This window comes from Nicotiana tabacum, chromosome 3 (genome assembly GCF_000715075.1).
Source record: "Nicotiana tabacum cultivar K326 chromosome 3, ASM71507v2, whole genome shotgun sequence".
NCBI classification, from domain to species: domain Eukaryota; kingdom Viridiplantae; phylum Streptophyta; class Magnoliopsida; order Solanales; family Solanaceae; genus Nicotiana; species Nicotiana tabacum.
The window spans coordinates 207,983,892-208,009,109 of record NC_134082.1 but is presented as its reverse complement, the minus strand read 5'-3'; the positions used below and the strand labels follow the sequence as shown (position 1 = coordinate 208,009,109).

General features: G+C 34.8%; 3 protein-coding genes and 1 long non-coding RNA gene across 4 annotated transcripts; 2 read left to right on the top strand and 2 right to left on the bottom strand.

The window, feature by feature from the left end:
- Positions 1–3,728: 3,728 nt before the first annotated feature.
- On the bottom strand, positions 3,729–11,965 carry LOC142179591 (uncharacterized). The gene is made up of 9 exons (XR_012708139.1): positions 11,742–11,965; positions 9,904–10,000; positions 9,692–9,816; positions 9,525–9,609; positions 5,734–9,434; positions 5,250–5,328; positions 5,061–5,164; positions 4,900–4,985; positions 3,729–4,336 (listed from the first exon to the last, which is right to left on the bottom strand). It is a non-coding gene; the product is annotated as an uncharacterized LOC142179591 (long non-coding RNA).
- A 605-nt stretch (positions 11,966–12,570) lies between these two features.
- Positions 12,571–14,837, top strand: LOC107826375 (uncharacterized). The gene has a single exon (XM_016653340.2). The coding sequence runs from the start codon at positions 12,646–12,648 to the stop codon at positions 14,680–14,682; it is 2,037 nt and encodes a 678-aa protein (XP_016508826.1). The 5' UTR covers positions 12,571–12,645; the 3' UTR covers positions 14,683–14,837.
- Positions 14,838–15,265: 428 nt separating this feature from the next.
- Positions 15,266–15,859, bottom strand: LOC107826373 (LOB domain-containing protein 27-like). The gene has a single exon (XM_016653337.1). It carries the CDS (start codon positions 15,857–15,859, stop codon positions 15,266–15,268), a length of 594 nt encoding a protein of 197 aa, XP_016508823.1.
- Positions 15,860–18,266: 2,407 nt separating this feature from the next.
- On the top strand, positions 18,267–22,106 carry LOC107826376 (uncharacterized). The gene is made up of 4 exons (XM_016653341.2): positions 18,267–19,016; positions 19,354–19,971; positions 21,014–21,562; positions 21,657–22,106. The coding sequence occupies exons 1-4, from the start codon at positions 18,396–18,398 to the stop codon at positions 21,948–21,950; spliced, it is 2,082 nt and encodes a 693-aa protein (XP_016508827.1). The 5' UTR covers positions 18,267–18,395; the 3' UTR covers positions 21,951–22,106.
- The last annotated feature ends 3,112 nt before the right edge of the window (positions 22,107–25,218 follow it).

Below are 25,218 nucleotides of genomic sequence, written 5' to 3'. Positions count from 1 at the left end.
CTATTATAGTTGTTTTTTTAATTGTTGTCGTTACAACAATTGGATAAGAAAAAATGACAGTTACTATAATTAGGAAAGAATATAATTGCCTGGCTAACTTTAAAATCATTATTAATATAGAAAGTGTTCTTATTAAAGCAAAAAAGACATCCATTCTTCTCAATATTATGGTTATGCTAATTGCAGTTATTCTCTATAGTTATTGTTGCCATCTGAATGGACCCAATCAACCAACAAAACAAGACGTGGATTTTCACGCCTTAATACGAACACACTGCGGTCTAATTGAATTTGTTTAAACATTAGTTACACCTTAAGTAAGATCTTCAATCATGTTGTCATAGCAAATGAACATAAGAGATTACCTCATCAAATGGGCACTCAATAAAGAACCAACCTTTTGAACAGAATTACTCGTTATCTGTGTTGATATAAAATATTGTTGTTGTTGTTGTGTTATTCACGCCTGTTATCATAATGCATTGTTATTATTTTTGTTTACTATTTGGATGATTCATCTTATTTCTACTGTTGTATGGGTCAAAATTAGATCAGAGAAATTTGGCACGCGGAGACATAAGGCCGAGGTCGGACAGATATAAGGCCGAGGTCGAACAGTCATCAATAAGGTCGAGGTCGGACAGTCATCAATAGTCGAGGTCGGACAGTCATCAATAGCCGAGGTCGGACAGTCATCAATGACGCCGAGGTCGGGCAGTCATCAATAGCCGAGGTCGGACAGTCATCAATAAGATCGAGGTCGGACAACGATAAAATAGCTAGCTTGCTTTGGAATCCTCAAATGACTGAATATTCCCTCTAATTGTACTTTTTTAGGATTTTCTATGGATACCCCTTATAAATAGGAATGGAGGACTTCCCAAAAAAAGGGGGCTCTCTCCCTCTCCCTCTCACTAGAAGATATGTAAACACACATCTCTGGAGGATCTGTGATCCCATACCTTCTTCGGATCCAAAAAGGGTCCTAAGGTTCTTGTATTTGTTTATCATTCGTCTTTATCAAATGAAAGAAGATCCGTCTCACTCAAGATTGGGCGAATCTTTTCCTTTATTTACATTTTATTGCCACTTAATGTTACTTAATGCATCTTTCTTTATGCTATTAAATCTGGCCATAATCACGGCTAATACTCATACTCGGCTATGTTTTTCTATTCATATTATTCATCTCGGATCTAGAGTTAATTATCTTTAACTAGGATTTACCTTTTCATCTTCTTTGATTGATTTGTTCAAAAAGGTTTCGATATCTTTTGAGTCAAACAATTTGGCGCCGTCTGTGGGGATTTTCTAGTTAAAATTTTAGTTTCCTTTAGATCTAAAATTCAATTCCAACTATGGAGCGTCTTCAGGGAAGCCAAACGAATTTGATACACTAAATAGTTTTTGTATTTGGTGCTTGTGCAAATGAGAGGCAGCTAATTAAAGGGTTATCATTAGATTTTCTTTATCTTCTTCCTCTTTATTTAAAGAAGACTACTACATTCAATAGGTTGTATAAAACAGAAAAACAATAATAAAGGTAGTAGGACAATTTTATATATGCTCCCGGTAGGAAGTTATTATAGAAGTTGAAGACTTTTGCTGTCGATTAATGATCATCAATATGGCCTCATTCGATAAGCATTATCATGAGCTGAAAGTTGTATTCATCTTTGCTCTTTTATGTTATCCTCATGATACAGTAAAGGATAAAAGGAAAAGCAATAAGTTAGAAGATCACATTTCTTGATGATGAGAAAGGACAACCTAGCAAACGTTAATGAAACAAAGCTTAACAACAACACACATTTCTATCATTTAATTAATGCTTTCCACATTTCACTTTTTTTCTATTAAGTGCACTCCACTACTGTCCATAACAATTGATGTCTTCCTTGCAAATTTTAATTTATTCCTTCTTTACAGTGGCCCAACATTACACTTGGCAGCTAAATTACCACGGTTGAGAGGTGTGGTTCTGCACAGTAGCGTTCTTTCAGGCCTTCGTGTGCTTTACCATGTCAACTTCACTTTTTGCTTTAACATTTACAAGGGCTAAAACTAGCTCTCAAGTATGGAGCACGGCGAATCATCCTCCGATATGACTCACAACCCATCGTCAACCAAGTCACAAAGACTTTTCAAATAAAAGAACAAAGGCTACGAAAATATCAGGCAGGAATTCATAAGCTACTACCCGAGTTTGACGAGTGTCGACTCGACCAGATACCCCGAGCATAAAACATCGAAACAGACGACTTTGCCAAATTGGTAGCGGCCACCGAAAGCATAACCGGAGAAGGGAACGTGATCAAACTAAGGTAACGAATACTTTTATTTTGTTTTAACTAACTATTTCTCCAAGTGGAATAAAAGTAGGGGCAGTCACCCGAGAAACGCGTCGTATTCTCCAATGCAAGCAAAATTAAGCAAATTGGGACTCACCCAAGAAATGCAGAAGCTAAGCAAAGCTGGGACTCCCCTAAGGAACACCCTTTAAGGCCAAGGGCCTTCGCCAAAGAAGAAGAGTTCGACCTTGATCGAACGGCGACGGGTTAACATTTCGACCATCTCAAAATAACATCCCTACAACCAAGGGCCATCGCCAAAAAGAAGAATTCGGCCTCGTCCGAATCAACATTCGACCTCGTTCGAACCACGAGGGGTTAACATTTCGACCAGCTCGAAATAGCACTCCTACGGCTAAGGGACATCGCCAAAAAGAAGAGGTCGACCTCGTTCGAACCACGACCGGTTAACATTTCGATCAGCTCAAAATAACACCCCTACGGCTAAGGGCCATCGCCAAAAAAGAAGAGGTCGACCTCGTTCGAACCACGACGGGTTAACATTTCGACCAGCTCAAAATAATACCCCTACGGCTAAGGGTCATCGCCAAAAAAGAAGAGGTCGACCTCGTTCGAACCACGACGGGTTAACATTTCGACCATCTCGAAATAACACACTACCTTTTAACAGTTTCTCTATCTTTATAAGGTAGGGGTAAGATTTGAGTACACACTACCTTCCCCAGACTCCACTTACTGGGTTTGTTGTTATTGTTGTTGTGATAATATAAAACTAGTATACGTACCCGCGCGATGCGCATATTGTTTCAAAGAAGAAAATGATATAGTAGAAACAGGTCTTTATTGTTGATTAAATTTCGCGATCACATTCAAAAGAATTAAATTAAAAAACAAATATATGAATTTCATATGATTGTATATATGCTAGGAACCACCGATATTTATGCAAAGAAACATGAGCATAGAAGGTTGAATAATTGTAATAAGCCAAAAGCTAAAGTAGATTTCCCAAAATTCACTTCCACTTCATATACACATCGTCCATAGTTGCAGGGAAAGTAAAATAATGATACAAAATCACAACCAATAATCAAACATATATTCATAGTAGATATCAAATAACCGAGAGTTTTGTTATAGTCAATCTAGATAAACACCAAATCCAAGAGAACATATGTGCGATAGAAGGAAGCAACATTCAATTTTTACTATTAATTACAACATTTCTAAACTAAATTAGAAATTTATGTGTAAATTTGGATAGCTTAGATATTACAACATATTGGAGTAATGCTATAAAAGTACTTGGCTTTAAAAAGGATTAGTCCACCGGAAAAATAAAAAATTTGTCTTAAGTTATTATCAGAAAAAACAAAGAGCAGTTATGCATATGTGTAATTCGCAGTAATTAAAACATCATATTTTATTGTATTGTACTTTGGATCAGAAGTATATGAGAACATGAGCAAGTTTCTGAACCAGTATATGAGAACATGAGCAAGTGAATATGCAACTTTATGGAGAAAAAATTAGACTACATAGTTAGCTGGTTAGAAGCAAACTTTAGACATCAGAAGAATGTTCTTTGCATGTTCACGTAGCAGCTTCCGAACCTCCACGAGATCTGAACCGTTACGAACCAAAGATAACACAATCATGTCAATATGATTCGGAACTCCCCAGTTTAAAATGTCATCCTTGTCTTTATCTGTCAATGTTGGCAGATCTACAATTACTCCCCGGAGATTGACATTTTTTCTTTCACCAAGAACAACAGTGTTCTGACAGCGGCATCATACCAAACCGTTCTCTTTGTCACAAGACAAAACTATAAAGGTGATTGTGCCATCTGCACAGAGGATCACATTTTGTAGCTTTACATCCTCTGCTAACTTTTTGTAGCCCATGCATATCATACTCTCATCAACTTTAATGTTGTAATAAGTTGAGATTGTGATCTCCTGACCCTGTTTAAGTTGAACAGGCTTAACATCTTTTAAAAACCCTGTTCGAATTTCTAGACCCTACAAGATGAAAATGAAGTGTCAGAACTTTCACATAAAAAGGTGAAGGCAATCATATATTATATACTTCTTAATAGGCGAAATTCTGGTACGCCGGCGCGTCTTGCTGCTACAGCTTCTCTACACTCTTGAGGACATGTCCGAAAAACAAAAATTACCCAGAATGAACTAACAGGTGGTAAATCATCTTGTATTGAGAAGTGAAAAAAAAGTTGTCAAAATCAGTTATGAAAATTTTCTGCAAAACCTTTGTATAAAGCAACAATCATTTTAACTAACACGAATATATCAAAATAAGCCATCATTAGAATAAAAAAGTTGACCAAACATTTAATTACTAGTATATTTTATGGGAAGCTCTAGAAGCAAGTTGTAATTTTCTACTTGTATGAATATAAGCACAACTCATGTGCTATGTGCAGAGTTAATGATAAGACATATAAAATATGATGGTTAATGCAATATAACATGAAATCTAAATGATGACCTCCACACAAGTTGCTTTAAGTGAAGCATTTGACAAATGTAAATGCATTGGCTAAATGTTGAAGATTAAACACTACCTTGATTCCCTCAGATGATGCCCATTCCTTAAAGACTTCTGGCTCTACACAAACTACTGCAACTAAAGAAGAATTAAAGCTATCACCTGCAATGTTGCAGCAGTGAGCAAAGGAGACATCATTCAGTGAATCCGTAAGAGAAAAGTTCTTTATCTGCGTACCATAGACAAAGCACTGTGCAACAAATTTGTATTTGGCATAAACATTCTCAATTTCCTCAGGAGCTATGTATTCACCTTATGCCAACTTGAAGATATTCTTCTTCCTATTCAAAATGAGCATTCAAAGATCGGACTACCACTCTTATTATATATTTGCAAATAAAATTCATCCTAACTAATATTGCATACCTAGTAGCAATCAATGAATGTGAAATGATGGTTGGTAATCCATATTCTTGCAACTCCACAATTTAACTGAAGTGATTGACTGCAAATGTAGATATATAATTTAACAAATAAAAGTATTTTCCTGTGACTAAAAAATAATTAAGCTATAATAGGACATATCAAAGTAAATTAAATTTAGAAGAATGTTTACCCCATCCAATTTTATTGTGTTTGTAGTATGACCAACTATATACTTAGTATATACACTGAACTTCTTGTTGGCGCTGCTCATTTGATACTTACTCATTAAAAACTTCTATCTTCTAAATTTTGGAAAACTTCTTTATACACTACATTTGTAGCTTCACTTGTTATTTCCCATCTTCATCATAACATAAGATCTTTAACTCTTTTCTACTTGTTACTCTTGAAAATGCAACATATAGTTGTCCACGAGTAAACATAGGCTTCTTCAAAAATAATCCCACATTACATAATGACTGACCTTGGCTTTTATTGATGGTCATGGCAAAAGATACAATGACTGGAAATTGCCTTCTTTGGAACTTAAAAGGAATTCTTGCATCGGATGGAGTAAGTGTCATTCTTGATATAAAAACTTTATCAAGTGTCATTCTTGGTATAAAAACTTTATCTCCAGCCATATTTCCTGATAATACTTTGACTTCAATTACCCGATTTCCAAGTCTTGTGATGATCAATCTTGTACTATTGCACAATCCTGACGATTGATCTATATTTCTTAACAACATCATAGGAACACCTACCTTCAAAGTGATAGAGTGATTTGGAATACCTGAACATTTAATATTATTTAGGAATTCAGGTGTATGTACATGTTCCAAAGATGTAAATGCATGATCAGACTTGCAAATTGTATCCGAACTTAAATATGACTTATCCTGACTATTATTGAGAGCAACCATGTAATCATTCACCGATTCTACCATCTGAAGAGTTGGTGCAAGAATTGCTCTTTCTTGAAGGTATTTTATATCCGTGAAACGTCTCAAGAAATCAGAATATATACTTTCTACAAATCCATATATTGGATCATCACAATTATATATGAGAAGATCATCGGGTATTTCTACTTTTTCAATTCCATCAATGGAACATCTAATATTTCCATCACCTATTGCCAAAATCCAATCAGAAAACTATTTTAAATCATCCAAATTAGCACCAGATATATTTCCTTGCAATCTCATATTTGTTGATAGCTTTAAAACCTGACAGTGGGGCCACAAATATGAAGAACTTAGAGTTGCTTTAATAATCTACTCTCACATCGAAACAGTAGGCACCACATAAATTGGAGGCAGCGGAAGATGATTGTTACGGAAATTATAATGGCTGAGAAATAAAAAATGGTAACAGTCAAAGAAATTTTAAAAAATACACAAGGTATAAGATGATTGGAAAATAAATTTGTCAACTGAATAGATTTAAGCAAAGATTCGATGAGTAAGACTTTCTCAAAGATTAGCAATGCTTTCTAGCACCTCCAGGAATGCGAGACCAATTAAGGAATTTATGATTTATCTTTAAGTTAAAGAAAATAATCAATTATCTTAAAATTTAGTTACAGTACTTGAATATCGAGTGGAAATAACCAACACTATAGTTCCACTCCTTTTTTAATTTTGCAACACTTACCGGTGCGATGTTAAGAACATCGATTACTGTTGAACTTCTGCAACATACTTCATGTAATCAAGTTATTTTAGAAGCGAGGTTTATAAAAATACTTTATTCTACTCTTTTACAGTAGATCATTCACTATAGCGAATGTGTAAAATATACCTGAATTTTATATACCATCAGAATCACCAAAATTATCTTCTTCCCCCATTTATATACAGAGAAAATCAGAGATTACAATATATTTTTTACTTTAATGGTCTTATAGTTAAACTTGCAGATCAAAAATACATAAAAATTATTTAAGAGATGGTAATGGTAATCAAAGAACAAACCTTTTGTAATTGAGTTTCTTTTGCGCTGTTTCTGATTTTGTATTTTGTTTCTACTTGATCTAGAAAGAGGTGTTTTTTGTTTTTCCATAAAGAAGGATCAGTGAAGCTGCATTCGTATACCTTTTTTGAAAGAAACTGAAAGGAAGATGAAGTGGTTTAATGATTTTGACAGATGGAAAGTGGGACTTCATGAAAAGATGACTTTTGTTGAGAAGAGCAAAACGGTTTCTGACCAAGCAATTTAAGTTCAGGTTAACCAAAGAAAAATCACGATAGCATTAATAATTAATAATAATTAAAGTTAAGGAAGAAAATATTGAACACACATAGAGTTATAGCAGGAATCATTCAAGTGGTTTTTTCTTTTCTCCCTTATTTATATGTATATATTAAAATTTATATGTATATATTGAAAGAAAAACTTCTTAACTAAAAAGTGACCATTGGAACTTCTTAAATACTCTCTTGATCTTATTTTCGGATAACTGTGCATTCGAATCTTCTTCAACCACTGCTGCAAGATTAGTTATACCCATCTTGGCAGGTGTATTTGCAACATCGATCAACTCGTTATTTTCAGTAGAATCCTACATATTCTATAACCTGCAAATCTTCAAATTAAAAGAATGAATTATGTAAAATATTAATAATGAACGGTAAAATCACCGTGATTTCGTTCTCTTCATAACTGACTTCGTTATTATTGAAATCTGGATCTTATAAAAAAATATGCATCGTAATTAAATCAATTCAATCACAAATAGGAAAGTTGAGAAAAAGTAAGTATAGAAACATACTTTGAATGTCTTTTCACGAGGAGAAGAAATGTATTTCTTTATAATTTCCACGTCATCACTAAGTGTAACAACTTTCAAGACATCATCTTGATTCTTACCGTTGGAACTCTTAACCTCAACTTTAAACATAAACCTTTTATCAACAATATTTTTTATCTCCATCGGACATGAAGAGTCGTTTGCAGCACCATAATTCTAAAAAAAGGACATATTCACAACGGTTAACAGAAGCTACAACAACAAAAGCAAAAAAGCAAATATAATATAACGTACACATATTCTTTGCTCCTTATTAGAATGGATTAAATAGTTACAAAAATAATGCTTCAATTCTCATAGTAAGCATAAGCTAAATGCCAGGAATAATACACAAAATAAAGCTACTAAAATAAAAAGAGCAAAGTAGAACATCGGAAACTAAAGTGAAAGCATAAGTTTTTTGAAGTAGGACCAAAATAAAGTGAAACATCAATCAAAATTCAAACAACATTTACGCTCTTTAAAAGACACCAAACTACAACTATCTTAACTTTACCGAAACTTAGGGACAACTAAAAATAGAGAACTATTACCATCATTTCAAACTTATCAACCCTCTCAAGTAAATCTAAAAAGAGCAAATGCATACAGATTTAACAATAAGCTCATTTGACTTTTAAAAATCAGATCTTAATGAATTTGTAACTTAAAATTGGAACTTTGAAGTTTAGCAGTCCTCACATGCATATAGACACAAATTAAACTACCCCAAAAATAAGAAGGAAAGGAGATGTAGGGGGTTGGATCATGTACCACTTCTTTCAATATTGATGGTCTTATTTTTCTAAACAGATGTATTATACCTCAAATACAACATCCTTTAAATTATTTGCCTACTTTCCGATAAGCTTAGTTGCATCCTTATCCCACAACAACAAAGAAATTGTACCGGTGCAATCCATCACCTTAACTTGTAGCCTGTACCTGGAAAGAGTTTGTGTTTTTTAATTTTTATTCTTTAATAATAAAAAAAATTATAAATTATGGTCATTGGCAGATTGAATCTGCTCGCATTTTTTATAATATTTTTTTCCCTCTTTGTATAGTTTCTTTGCACAATTTTGGCATGCTAAATAATATCATCCATGGTCTAATTTTACGTGTACGATAGTTGCTACAACCCAAAAATTTTCTAGCTGCACATAAAAATTGTATATACAAATGTTATGTAGAGAAAGAGAGGATAAAAGTTGTGCTAATTAAAAATTAACAAAATTAAAAAGTAGGTACTCACATGCTTACAGTCACTCAGATCCTCAATAATTTTAACTTCAATACTTCCAGATGCTAGCTCATCAGCAATAGGATGAGTTTTGTGAGATGAAATTTGAGTAATTCCTTGTGAGCTTTCTCCACGCACAAAAACCATTCTGTTTCATTTTTTAAGTTGAGATACTTTAATAAATATTAAGACCAAAATTTGATTTGAAATATCCTTTATTTAAGTATAACTTATAGACCTGGAGCAAAAGTCAACAACTTGAGGAAGATTTGAATTGATCCAAAGTTTCGACGCGTGCCAAGTGTTCCTCTCCGAATATTGTTCTGCACACATAAAAGTAATTTTTAAGAGTTTACTAATTATGTGAAGACATTGTATTATAAAGTAAGTAGACAATTTAATAACTTCGATATCGATGTGCTCTAATCAATTGCATGACGATGACAACATGCTTATCATTGGATCCATTCAAATGAGGCTTGATCTGTTCGACAAAGTCTCCCCAAAGAGTTGCAGAAATGTTATTGCTCCTACAATTATTATAAGGTTAAGCATAGGAATCAAAATAAAGAATTGTTGAAATATTTAGTTAGTTTAATAAATTGTGGCGAGCTTACACATAATCTTGTATCTCAATGTTCATGAACATGCGGATGCTATCATCTTGCTTGATAGATTGTACGTCTTCATAGCTCACAATTTCGCCAATAACATCTACAATAACATTGACCAATGAAATATATGCAAAATTAGTAATCATTATGGACAATATAAATGAAAGATTGTAAAAGAATTATTAAATTTTATGATCTACCTAAGATATAGCAATTGGTAAACCAAACATATAAGACAGAAACGAGATTACAGAATATTAACTGAAACTGAAAATTGTATTCGAAAGAGGACACCTCAATTTTATAATTACTTTTATTAGTTACACAAAAGTAAGTAGTTAGCTTTCAGGTATGTATAACAATTTAAGTGAAACTTAGGTTTACCTATCTATTTAATGTGTTTATTAATGAATATTTTCTCTTACTAATTATAGTTGCTGTCATTTACGACTAAGTCTATATAAAAAGCAATAGGACAACTATTTTATTTCTACTAAGTCTATACAAAATAGAACGATTAACTCATACACATTGGCAGTAAGACATAGTTGCCAAACATCTCTTTGTGAACTCTCTCCAGTCTCCAAAGCATCAACCTACTTTCAAAAGTGAAAATTTGGCTGATTTATCAAGTACTCCCTCCATTCCAATTTATGTGAACCTGTTTGACTGGGCACGAAGTTTAAGAAAAAAATGAAGACTTTTGGAATTTGTGGTCCTAAACAAGTCCAAATGGGGCTCAGAGTATTTGTGTGGTTATAAAAACTTCTCATTAAGGGTAGAGTTGTAACTTTAAGCTAAATTGTTACCAAATTTAGAAAGGGTTCATTCTTTTTGGAACGGACCAAAAAGGAAATATGTTCACATAAACTGAAACAGAGGGAGTAGTATTTATAGACTTCAGCAATAGGGAAAGTTTTTTTTTAGCTACTACTTCAATGCCATTTTTAGTTATATTGAATTACTTCTCACTTAGCACTCATATAACAAATAACTAAAAGTAAAATGAAAGTTGAAAAAATGAGAGAAATTTAATTACCGAATAGCTCAGTATTATCAAATTCCCGGGGATTTGACAGCTGCTCATAGGTTTTAAATTTAAAGATACACATGTTGAAATGTGGGTCATGTATTTCCTCAATAGTACTCTTATACGTTAACATCAACTTAAACTTGTGGTCTTTGGTCTTCAGTTTCATATTATTTTGACAAAATCACGAAATTCTTCATGATGTACAAACCCATTTCCTTAATTTGTTGTTTGAATCTTTGGATAAAAGACCTGCCAATATTTGCGGTCGCCCTAAAAAAATAGTCAATTAGTTAAAATGACTAAGTTCTTTTGTATATGACTGTAATGTGCTACATATACAAAATAGAAAGTAATCATAAAGTTTAAAACAATACATTTTCATCCATCACAATAATCTCAATAGAAAAAGGGGTATCAGATCTGTCGCGATCCGGATTTTTCCAAAGCTTGACAACACGAACCTTTAATTTCCAATTCATTGACTTGCTGTTAATTTCGCTAACGAAATTTATTTCAGCCGCCATTAATTACTGAAAATAGACAGAGGTATTTATAAATATTAGTACAAACTCCTACAAAATGCTTATAGAAACACATATGAAGCAAGAGATAATGTGAAATAATTGTCTTTTTGCTGACGATTCTCCAAAAAATCATCAGCAAGAATCTGTGGTATAACCCTATGATTGGTAAACAACAAATGCCATAAGAGTTATGCCATCAACAAACTTCACAGGAAAATCTATTCCAGAAATATAATCTCAACTGTAATAAAGATTTTTCATGAAATATAAATCATATCGATTACCTTTTGTAGTCAACAATTGTTGTTTGATATGCACACAAGGGAGAAAGACTAGAAGTACATATTATAAAAGTAGAAAACTGAATTGAGAAAACTGTAAAATCATGTTAATGAGAATGTAAAGAATGTAGGACAGAAAAATTCATGGGCGAGGAGTTGAAATCGTGGGATAGAAGCCGAATTTGTAGGATTGCTATTTCTAGGGCAAATAGGCGAAGGAAGGGCGTGGGTTTGAAGCGCCGAATTCCCAATTCCTCTTTCTTATAAAAAATACAGTTTTTTAAAAACGATAGAACTACTGATTCTTTAATAAAAAAAACTAACTAATAAGTTTTTTTTAATTAAAAAAGAAAGTAATTTCACCTAAACTAACTAATGGCGTGGGATTGAAGTGCTACAGTTTTCCAATAAAACAGTAGAAACTATTTTTTCTTTAAAATATAGAATAGCTAATTAATTATTTTCAAATTCAAAATTTAAAAAGAAAAACTACTTTTTACCTAAATTAACTAATTTGTCCTAAAAATGCTACATGGCATTTTATGCACGCGACACATGACTAAATGTCATGACTTTTTTCTTTTTAAGTAAATATAGATTAATTAATTTGTCCTAAAAATGTTACATGGTATTTTATGCATTCGACACATGGCTAAATGTCATGACTTTCATTCCTTTTAAGTAAATATAGATAATAAGATAATTATATATTTGAGATACATGCAAATTGACTGAATTTTTTTTAATCGGATGTCCCTAAGGGACGCTCGAGGAGCACTGTTGTAACAAAAAAATCTTTTTCCTCATAGCACAGGTTATCAAGTTGATATATAAGCGGGGATAAAACGTATGAATATGAAACATCTAAAGTAAATGGTTGGACCCATGTTCCCCCTTGAACGGTGCCATGTCCACACTTTTGCTCTCCGCTTCTTCTTCCACTTACAGCATTCCGTCATCTCCACTATCTCAACATCGAATCACTATCCTCGTACACTACACGAAACGTAAGCCACTCCGAAACCATTTCATTGTCGTTTCCCTTTCCGCCACTTCCTCAAATAAAGATGTCTGGCGAAAAACAACAACAACAACGCCGTTATCCCTTAAAACTCCGCCGTTTTCCTCTCCCCACCACCGGCCTTACCGCCGGAGACAGCAATCATCGCACCTGGACCACAGCGTTGACATGGACGATTTATTGTCATCCATTAGACAGACCACTAACGAGCACGAACTGTTTGCGTTAATGTCGCCTTACCAAAATCGAAATCTTTCAATGCGCTTCATGGTCACGCTCCTCTCACGTGAGTCTGACTGGCAGCGGTCGTTAGCATTGCTTGATTGGATCAATGAAGTAGCTCTTTACACTCCGTCTGTGTTCGCGTACAATGTTGCATTGCGTAATGTACTGCGGGCGAAGCAGTGGCGGCTTGCGTACGGGCTGTTTGATGAAATGCGTCAAAGAGCTTTGTCACCTGATAGGTACACTTATTCTACTCTAATTACCCATTTTGGCAAAGAGGGGTTGTTTGATGATGCTTTATCTTGGCTTCAGAAGATGGAACAGGATCATGTTTCGGGTGATCTTGTTCTGTATAGTAATTTGATTGAATTGTCAAGAAAGCTGTGTGATTATTCTAAGGCAATTTCCATTTTTTCAAGACTGAAAACATCAGGGATTACTCCTGATCTTGTTGCTTACAATACTATGATTAATGTGTTTGGAAAAGCAAAGCTTTTTCGTGAAGCTCGATTGTTGGTCCAAGAGATGAGGTCAGCAGGTGTTATGCCGGACACAGTGAGTTACTCAACTCTCTTGACTATGTATGTTGAGAATCAAAAGTTTTTGGAGGCTCTGTCGATATTTTCGGAGATGAATGAGGTGACGTGCCCTCTTGATCTCACAACTTGTAATATTATGATCGATGTCTATGGACAGCTTGATATGGCCAAAGAGGCAGATAGGTTGTTTTGGAGTATGAGGAAAATGGGAATTGAACCAAATGTGGTCAGCTACAATACTCTTCTGAGGGTTTATGGTGAGGCTGAGCTTTTCGGGGAAGCTATACATTTGTTTCGGTTGATGCAGAGGAAAAGTATTGAACAAAATGTTGTCACTTACAACACCATGATTAAGATTTATGGAAAGACATTGGAGCATGAGAAAGCTAACAATCTTATTCAAGAAATGCAGAACAGAGGAATTGAGCCCAATGCCATTACCTACTCGACCATAATATCAATATGGGGTAAAGTTGGAAAATTAGATCGAGCAGCTGTGTTATTCCAGAAGCTGCGGAGTTCTGGAGTTGAAATTGATCAGGTTTTATACCAGACAATGATTGTAGCATATGAGAGAGCTGGTTTGGTTGCACATGCTAAACGTTTGTTGCATGAGTTGAAGCGGCCTGACAATATTCCTAGAGAAACTGCAATAACGATTCTTGCTAGATCTGGACGAATAGAGGAAGCAACATGGGTGTTCAGACAAGCTTTTGATGCTGGAGAGTTGAAAGATATTGCAGTTTTTGAGTGTATGATAGAGTTGTATTCCAGAAATAGGAAGTACACTAATCTCATTGAGGTATTTGAGAAGATGAGAGGAGCAGGATATTTTCCCAACTCTAATGTGATTGCTCTAGTCCTTAATGCTTATGGGAAGTTACGAGAGTTTGAAAAGGCGGACATGGTATATAAAGAGATGCAGGAAGAGGGATGTGTTTTCTCGGATGAAGTTCACTTTCAAATGCTAAGTCTTTATGGTGCGCGAAAGAATTTTGAGATGGTTGAGACACTGTATCAGAAGCTGGACTCTAATCCTAATGTTAACAAGAAAGAGTTGCATCTAGTTGTTGCTGGCATTTATGAAAAAGCAAACAGAGTGAATGATGCATCTCGAATTGTTAATCGCATGACTTACAGAGGAACTATGGGATCTTAACTCGACATGATGCAATTGTAACAGCTGTAGATATTTTTATACATTGATTTTGCCAGTATGATTGATTGTGTTTGTAATGATATGCATTAAAATACTATTGTGACTGTTTAACAATGATCTGATCAGATAACAATGCCATCACTGAGTTTATTCTCTAATTCGCCGCATAATATTATAGAGAAAATATGTCTTTCCCTAGAACAAAAGTAAAAGTCTCAAAGATATACTGGTACAAGTTTAAAGAGTTCTTCTCTTTGAGCTAACTACACCCAGATCTACCAGTTCCAAGTCCCTTAGGAGGGGACAGCTGGATCTTCTTTTATCCCAGAAAATTATATTTGAATTTTTTCAAATTAGGATAAGAAAACAGATTCAATTGGCAGTAAATATAGGCAATGCTTATCTCCATGTACTATAGGAATTAAGAAAAGAGACAGAAACATTAACAATACATTGAATGAGTCGTCAATCTTTATTCATAGGTCTAAAATCTGAATCTTTCACACACAGTTAAACAATTGGAATAACCATAAACATTAATTAAATGAAACAAAATAACAAATTCTTTGGTGTCAACAAAAGATTACTTATCATTGAGCAGAGTACTGTTGAAAAGGGTTAGACTCTCAAAATCTCGAGAGACTTCTAGCTGTTCTTGAATCCCCAACCTAAATACATGACTGGAAGTTGGATATGCCAATGAATTATGTTTATCAAAATCAGGATATATGATTCCTTGACTGGATTCACTATCACTAGAGAAAAATGGTGCCGTCATTATCCCATTACCAACAGAATTATTTTCACTAGACGAAAGTCCTACATGTTGTTGCCTATAGATAGCAAGCTGAGCGTATACATACTCACGTTCTTGTAAAGCAAGCTGCAACTGTTGGCGAAGATAAAGAATACACTCAACACAACCATAGACGGGGAACTTCTCCCTCATATCAGACTCGAAAATGATGGATTTCATGGCATCTGCTTTTTGATCGTCACCATCCAATTGCTCGAGTGTTTTCACTATATTACGGACCCCGAAAAGACGATGTGCATTTTGAAACTTCTTGGGTTGATCTGCTGGGAAATAAGAAGCTAACACACATTGTTGAGTGCATTTTCTTCGTTGGTATTTGCATGCAGCGCAAGCTGGCCGACTTGTCTCACCTTTAGTCATTCTCCAAAATTAGTCGAGAGAATGATTAACCTTTCACTCAGATATTCGGTATCCTTATGTATATCGAGATTGTGAAATGGACCAAAGAAGTATAAACGTATTCCCTTGTTGTTGAAGTATGGAGGATGAAAATGAAAGTGAATGGTTGCAGCTATAGTACTATATGATGACGAGAAAATGCAAAAGTTAAACACACTTTTAATTAGTTTGGGATTATGTTTAGCAAGACCAAGTAAATATTTTGAAATCCGCTTCTAAAGGAAGTTTGGTATTTGAACTTTAAATAGAAAATCTAGGTGTCACACATACGTACATTTAGCACGGAAAATGGTGTATATATCCTGCACCATATTAGACTGTCGAATTTTTTATTTTTTTTTGGTTTTGCACCCGGTGTGGTACTCGCATTGGAGCCCGACTATATCTGGATTCATGCCACGTATGGCCTCATTCGAAGGGAAATGCTCCCTACCAAGAATGACCTCTGATTAAGAGAAGAACAGTCTCATCCAATGCACCACATCCTTTGGTGGTTAGACCGCCATTGCGATAGCCCTAATAGATTAATCATATCTAATTGTTGAGTAATTCTTGGGTTAATCATTATTTATCCATGAAGTTTGGTGATTCGGAAACTAATTTGATTTTTATAACTCCATAAATTAGAATTCTACGTGGCTAGTTTTTGCAACTGATTATGAACTGATTTGCCGTGTGGAAGTAAAGAGGCTCAAAGTATTTGACTATTTCAGAGAAACTGAAAGGAAAACGTATGTATTTGAAAGTTAGTTTTTTGGATTGGATACATCCCTTCTTCTAATCATGGAATTCATTGACCACTTATCTTTCTAAATTTCACTGTGGTACTTTTCACCGTACGAATAGTGAGACTGTTATAGAAACTTAACTCGAAACGTGGCCAGATTCATTAATTCTAAGGATACATTGTTTAGTTGGATTATCCCGTTAAATTTGAATTATACTCTTCTAATTCTTTTTGAAAACGATTTTTAACCTTAGTAAATGCCTAGATTCATGTAGGAGTAGGACTTCTACCATCTGGCAGTGGGAAAACAACCTTGTTAAAGATATTGTCCATTTTTATTTGTTCACTAAATATTGTATCGTTTTAATTGTTCCTTAGATGAAAATTATTGGTTACACTGCTCATTACTGACAAACTATGAAACAGACTAACTTTTGGGTTTTTTAAGCTTAATGTAGCTTAAAAGAGGGTGAATAGAAAATGGAGGGAAAATAAAAATTTTACGTTTCCTTTCTTGACAAAAGGACATTATCCCATATTGGAAGAGGAAAAGTTTTTTTATGGGTATATTTATAATTGCTCTTCTTCTAGCTTTTAAAGAGTTAAGAAGAAGGCAAGTATCGCGCCGTCGTCACTCGCTCGGCTTCGGATTTGGTCAAATGATTGATTGATTAATTTTTTGGACCAAATTTATTTGTTAATAGTAAATATTAACGTAATATTATTAAATATCTGTTTTTTGTAAACGAAAAATTAATATTAAATCCAACGGAAAATTAAGTGTCCGTTTTTCGTTTTCCGTTTTTGTAACGGAAAATTAAGTTTCCTCCGTGTTATGAATTCCCGGTTTATTGTTGCATGCCATTTATGTTATGGCCGTTTTACGTAAACAGCCCTTCTGAAGAGTTGCACCTCTTCAAATTGAGCTCAACATATTGGCTATAAATAGCAGTCCATTCTCCCAGATTTTCCATATGAATTTCTGAATTCTCCTCCTTTCTTCTGCATTATTTTAACTACAAAGAAAGCATCAGTAAGTGTGATTTGCTACCGACCATTGTGTTCGCTGAAACACTAGGGTTTGACGTACCGATACACCAGTGTGTAATTCGTTTTATCCTGGGAGGAAATAATCCAAAACCTCGGGTACAAGGAGGGGATTAAGTTCCTTAAGAAAACACCGTGAATTTAATGGACGCGAATTAAATTTTGTTTCATTTACATTTCTGTTATATGTTATTTTATATTCACCATACTTATTTTACGAATACAGTATAGTAACACTTGCAAACAATCCACCATAATTTTTACCTGTGATTTTGGTAAACATAATTTGGATTTCTAATTAACTTAGTACTGACTGTCAATTTTGAATTAAATTGCAATCACAGGCATGATTCCGTATAATTCCGTAACGTTGATTTGGTCTACGAAAACCTTCAGCAAACAACATGTTGTTTTTCTGTTGTTGTTTTTTTTCCCAAATGTTATAACACAACAATCTTGTTAAAGAACCCAATTGGAGTATTTTTTATTTTTATTTTTTAAGCTGAAAAGTCAAATATACGAGGGATACATATACCAAGCCCGATGCATCCAAGAAAATTAATTTCTGAAGTCAACTCTTCCAAGTCGTCGATTTGAACTGGTTCAATAGTACGTGTTTTCAATATTAGAGAGCAGAGTCCTTTAAATCTAACTGACCACAAGAACAAGATAAGCACCAAACGAACATTGCTTTAACATACAGGAAAGTAAGAGAAATTGACAATGGAGTTCTTCAACAAAGCTAAAGTTATTAGACTCAAAGGCCATTTGGGCAAATACCTCGTCGCCGATGATGACGAACAAACCGTCCGACAAAGCCGTAACGGTTCATCAAAAAAGGCACGTTGGACAGTTGAAATGGTCGCAGACAATCCTCACCTCATTCGTCTCAAGAGTTGCCACGAGCGTTATCTCTCGGCTTCTAACGATGCTTTCCTTCTTGGAATGACTGGTAAAAGAGTACTCCAAACCTTACCAAATAGTGTAACGGATGGTTCAATAGAATGGGAGCCAATAAAAGAAGGATATCAAGTAAAGTTAAGGACAAAGGGAGGGAAATTCTTGAGGGCAAATGGAGCAACACCTCCTTGGAGAAATTCTATAACTCATGATTTACCTCATAGAACTGCAACTCAAGATTGGGTATTATGGGATGTGGATGTAATTGATATATCAGTAACGAACTCTGAATCGTTACAGAGTTATCCTTCATCTTTATCGAGCTTCTCTTCTTTTGCCGATGATGATTTTACAGATTATTCAAACAATCGTCGCTCTGTTTCGTCAATTAACAATTGTCCATCCATTGCTTCTGATCATTCTTCACATCCAAGTTCAACACAGGTAACGAATTAAGATTCTTTAGCATATATTTCATGTGTCTCTCTTAGTCTTCCTGAGCCGAGCGTCTTTCGAAAGCAGCCAGTGGCGAAGCCACATGCCTTCGTCGAAAAATTACACTATGTATATAGTTAAAACATTACACTTTAGAAGTACATAACATATATTGAACACCCTTTGTCGGGATTTTTTTTCACTTCTTTCAAATTTGAATATCGCTGGTTAGGATAAGATCTGTGAACACACTACCCTCTGCAGACCCCACTAGTGGGATTTTAGTTGTTAAAATTTCTGGCTCTACCACTGTCTCTAACCATGTTGCTTTGACCTGTGAACGTAGAATGGGATGGAATTTTTTGAAAGAGCTAAAGCAGTAAGACTTCAAAGCCATTTGGGGAAATACTTAGTGGCGGACGAAGATGAACAAACTGTTCGACAGAGCCGAAATGGGTCGTCGAATCGGGCACGTTGGATAGTAGAATTAGTTGCAGGAAAAAGTCACGTAATTCGCCTAAAAAGTTGCCATGGTTTGTACCTAACAGCAACTGAGCAGGCATTTCTTCTAGGAATGACTGGTAAAAAAGTTCTTCAATCTCTTGCAACAAATAATATGGACTCTTCTACCGAATGGGAGCCAATAAGAGAAGGATTTCATGTAAAGCTTAGAACAAAGGAAGGGAAATATTTGAGGGCAAATGGAGCTACACCACCATGGAGAAATTCTATAACGCATGATGTTCCTAATAGGACAGCTACTCAAGATTGGGTTTTGTGGGGAATAGAAGTTGTGGATATTATTATTTCAGATACTACTGATATTAATTCAGTGTCAAGTTGTTTATCGCCTGCATCAAGTTTTAATTCTGTTCTAGATGATTATACAGCTTCTCCTGATATTGGATCCCCAAATGCAGTAATCTATCAATCCCAAAGGTCTGAGAATACAACCATGAAACAGGTACTATATTTGTGTTTAACTTTTATGCACTATCAATGTAAGCAAAAATAATTGTTCAAATAAATAAATTAGTAACCTGAAAAATAAAGTCAATAACATACTACAATAAGCTCTGAGAATTATTTTTCTTGAGCCGATGGACTTTCGGAAACAACTTCCCTACCCCACAAGGTAGGAATAAGGTCTGTGTATACATAACCCTACACTGAGTATGTTATTGTTGTAGTAACATACTACCATAAGCTAAACTAGACCAATTTTATATAGATATTTTTTATGTCAATATATATAAATTAAATCCTTTTCCAATTAGCAACTATGGCAAATCTCTCGTTTTCTCCTCCGTCAGCTGGTATATTTTACCAAAAAACGTCAACGTTTTGCTCCAAGTGTAAATACTTGATTTTTAGTCTTCTGCTAGAATGAGGGTTGCTGTGTGTTGTGGGGTCCAGCATCCCACTAGGCCACGTACTGGTCAACGACCCAATTCAGTAAAGTCAACATGCTAGGCTGGAATATTTACTTTTCCTTAGTTCATTAATTTTAGTAATTGAAATTTATATTGAATAATCAATTGTCAAACGGGAAAAAAAGATCATCACTATAGTCAAAACCATATAAAAACTTGAGCTGGCCCCGCCTGAAGTCATAGATTCTAAAGTGACGGCAGTGGATTAAAAAAAATGAAGCAGTTTATAAAATTTTAAACTATTAAGTGAAAGAATGCTGCTTATCTTATGTTTCACGTTACTAATTTCACTTGTTATAATAATATCAATAATTATATATTTTCAGTGACTTGATATTATAATTTTTTTTTGAAAAAAAAAAAAGCTTATGTGACGTGCTTTTAATAACCGCTAATGCACACTTTCAGATTCAGTTTCCTTTTTTAGCATCAATTTGCAGATCTTTCTTCCACTCGGATCGTTCTCTGTAAATATTCAAAGAGTCTCTGATCCAGGTGGATTTCTAGATTAAAAATTTCAGTTTTTAATTGTGTTTAATCATTGCAATTGGATGTTTTTCTCAACCATTGCAGAATTCTGGGATGGAATTCTTCAAAAAAGCCAAATCCGTTAGGCTAAAAAGCCACCATGACAAATTCTTATTAGCTGATCCTGATCAAGAAACTGTGTACCAAGATCGCCATGGAACTTCCAGAAGTGCAAAATGGACAATTGAATTTCCTGAAGAAATCGAAAATGTAATCCGATTAAAGAGTTGTTATGGCAAATATCTAACAGCCACAGATGATCAAGTCCTTCTTGGTGTCACAGGTAGAAAAGTTGTTCAAAGTTTGCCTAGAAAATTGGATTCTTCAGTTGAGTGGGAACCAATGAAAGATGGATTTCTGGTGAAGCTTAAAACTAGATATGGGAATTATTTACGCGCAAATAGTGGATTACCACCTTGGCGAAATTCAATTACACATGATATACCTCATAGACATCAAGATTGGATCTTATGGGAAGTGGATATTATTGAAATACTGCCTGAATCAACAGAAAAAATTACAGAATCAGAATCATTAGACGATTATTCCAGCTCTTCTTTTCATTTTACATCCCCCACGTATTCCAGGACTGAGGTTAGTTTTAGCTCTCTCTCAAAAGATAATGTCTTTTTCTCTAATCATACTGTAAAATGAGATAACAGCAGAGTTATTATTGTTGATTTTGCAGTCAAGAGATGCATTTGATGCTTCCCCGGTGAAGGCTGAAGGTCGACTAATATATTACCATGTGGCGGATGAAAATGGAAATGCAAATGATGCAGTGGAAGGACCTTCTTTTCAGTTCAAAGGGCATGGAGTAGAGGAACTGACACAAAAGTTGGAGGAAATAACAGGGATGGAGAATATTACTGTCTGTTCGCGCAACAAGTTCAATGGGAATCTATATCCTCTTAGGTTAGCATTGCCTCCAAATAATGCGAATATGCATGTTGTGGTAGTGCCTGAATCATCCAAAAGTTAGTATATTTGATCATCTCCTTGAGAAAGAAGTTGTATATTGTGTATCTCCTTGAGAAAGAAGCTGTATATTTCCCTTTTTCGTTTCTCATGTCTCAAGCTGGAAAGTTATCCCAATGTCCTAGATACATTTTTCTTAATTCACAGCTATTTTCACAGAGGCAGTTGCAACAACTTGGTTTTTAATTCATGAGCACAAGTCTATACAAGCCCTTTTATAGAAGGTTTTTCGGGGTGGAAGTCCTAATATAAAATGGTCTGTCTTTGTTATGCAATGCTGCTAGATGCTCTATGTTGGCGTGCCTAGAGCACGAAGGTATAGTGGTGGTATAAAAATTTAATACCATTTTAATACTTTATTTGGTTAGCAAACCTGGTATAACTTATCCCGGGATTAAAATTAGTATCGGGATAACTTACCTTATAGAGGGTGGGGTAATTAGTGCCGTGATAACTTATACATTCTTCTTAGAAATTATGCAATTACTATTTTTAATACAACATATCAAACGGCGAATAAAAAAAAATACCAGAATAACTAATCTCGGCATAACTTATCCCAGCATAACTTATCTTATCCCGGCACAAGCTGTATTCAAACCAAACGAACCCTAAGTCTATTCCATTGGTTAGGTTTTGCATCTGTTCAGTAAAAAAAAAGTGCAGTGTTTAGTACTTTAGTCTCATGACTGGTCGATGACAGTAGCTTTGTGATGATGTGCAGTCGGAAAACGATTGATTGAAGATATTTCCACTTCCAGATGGTCAGCAAGGCCCTATCCTGAAACACTATCTGGCTATTGAAAAGCAGAATCAAAATCTATATTCTATTCCTACAAGAGCTGTCTCTAGTATTATTTTAGTCTACACTAGTATGGAATGGCCAGTGCTGAGCCCGGGCCCGAACCTAATAATGCAGTAATTTATACTTCCTCCGTTTCAATTTATGTGAACTCATTTGACTGGGCACGGAGTTTAAGAAAAGAGAAAAGACTTTTGAACTTGTGGTGTAAAATGAGGCACATATATTTTGTGTGGCTATAAATCATTGCATAAAGGTAAATTGTTTCCAAATAAGGAAATGTGTCATTCTTTTTGGCACGGACCAAAAAGGAAATAGGTTCACATAAATTGAAACGGAGGGAGTATTATTTTATGAAAGAAGTGAATAATTTTTCATAAAGTGTACTATGATTAACCTGGGGAATTGAGATGCATACATGAGTTTCGTGCATTTAATTCTGATGATCATGCTAATCACAAGCCTAAGCTCACAGATTCGGAAACATGGTTTGGCATCCAAGAGGAAGTAGTGGATTATTTGGTATACCAATATGAGACAGAAAAAAGATTACAAAATGTTAACTGAAAATGAAAATTATATTCTTATTGTTGGGGAAACCTAATGTATATAGTGTAAATGAGTCACAACTAATATACTAAAAAAATTATGGTAGACACCAAATAATAAATAAGACAATAAAGCAACAATAAAAGGAACACCAGAATTTACGAGGTTCGGTGAATTTTGCCTACTTCCTCGGACACAACCAATATTTTATTCCACTCCAAAAATACAAGTGAAATAATACTAAAGAGAGAAGATACAAATGTCTTAAGAAGATAAGAAGGCAAATGAGAGGTGTATTTAAATCCTAACCATTAGGCCTTCTTTTATAGGGAAAAAATTCTTCCCAAATTAAGTCTCCCACCGATGTGGGAGTTTGCCATTTTCAACAAATCTCCACCTTGGCAAAATTCCACATCTTCAATTTTCTCTCGGTAATAAATTTTGGTTGTGTCTTCATCTTCAATCTTCAGTGTTCAACAATGTTGATCAAATCCAAACAATGTTGAAACTTGACCGCCAAACAATGTTGAAACTTGACCGCAGTCACCACCTTTGTCAGCATATCAACAGGATTCTCCGTAGTATGAATTTTCTTCACCGTGACTCCACATTCTTCTATGATTTCTCGTACGAAATGATATCGAACATCAATGTGCTTCGTCCTTGCATGATAAACTTGGTTCTTCGCTAATTGAATAGCACTTTGACTATCACAAAAAATTGTGATACTTTTTTGTTCAACACCAAACTCTTTTAGCAACCCTTGAAGCCAAATTGCCTCCTTCACAGCCTCTGTAATAGCCATGTACTTTGCCTCTGTTGTAGACAAAGCAACTGTTGACTGCAAAGTAGACTTCCAACTAACTGGTGCTCTTGCAAAAGTAAACACATAACCAGTAGTTGATCTTCGTTTGTCCAGATCACCCGCAAAATCTGAGTCACAATATCCAACTACAGATTGATTGCCTTCCTGCTCAAAAACTAACCCAACATCTACAGTATTATGAATATACCGTAGAATCCACTTCACAGCTTGACAATGCTCCTTTCCTGGATTATGCATATATCTGCTAATAACTCCAACAGCTTGTGAAATGTCAGGTCTCGTATAGATCATTGCATACATCAAGCTACCAACAGCATTTGCGTATGGTACCCTTGACATATACTCTTGTTCAGCTTCATCTTTTGGCGACATAATAGTACTTAGCATAAAATGGGGAGCAAGTGGAGTACTAACTGGCTTAGTCTTTTCATCTATGCCAAAGTGCTCTAGTACTCTCTTCAAATATTCTTTCTGAGATAAACAGAGTTTCTTTGAACGTCTATCTCTTATTATCTCCATGCCAAGAATTTTCTTTACCTTACCCAAATCCTTCATCTCGAACTCCTTCTTTAGTTGAATCTTCAACTTATCAATTTCTTCCGAATTCTTGGAAGCTATCACCATATCATCAACATATAGGAGAAGATATACAAAGGAACCATCTTTAAGCTTGCGCAAATACACACAATGATCGTATTTTCTTCTCTTGTACCCTTGCCACAACATAAACTTGTCAAATCGCTTGTACCATTGTCTAGAAGATTGTTTCAATCCGTACAATGATTTTTTAAGTTTGAACACCATATTTTCCTTTCCACCAATTTTGAATCCTTCTGGCTGAGTCATGTAGATTTCCTTCTCCAAGTTCTCATGTAAAAATGCAGTTTTTACATCCATCTGAACTAGTTCCAAATCCAACTGTGCTACCAAAGCCAACATAATTCTAATAGAAGAATGTTTTACAACTGGAGAAAACACTTCATTATAATCAATTCCCTCTTTTTGAGCATATCATTTAGCCACCAATCTTGCTTTGTAGCGAACATCTTCTTGGTTAGGAAATCCTTCTTTCTTTGCAAATACCCATTTGCACCC

Bases quoted from the DNA above. Each gene is read 5' to 3' on its own strand.
- LOC107826375 (XM_016653340.2), top strand. From the start codon at position 12,646: ATGTCCACACTTTTGCTCTCCGCTTCTTCTTCCACTTACAGCATTCCG.
- LOC107826373 (XM_016653337.1), bottom strand. From the start codon at position 15,859: ATGACTAAAGGTGAGACAAGTCGGCCAGCTTGCGCTGCATGCAAATAC.
- LOC107826376 (XM_016653341.2), top strand. From the start codon at position 18,396: ATGGAGTTCTTCAACAAAGCTAAAGTTATTAGACTCAAAGGCCATTTG. The intron at 19,017-19,353 runs GTAACGAATTAA...CTGTGAACGTAG, and splicing joins CACATCCAAGTTCAACACAG to AATGGGATGGAATTTTTTGA. The intron at 21,563-21,656 runs GTTAGTTTTAGC...TTGATTTTGCAG, and splicing joins CCACGTATTCCAGGACTGAG to TCAAGAGATGCATTTGATGC.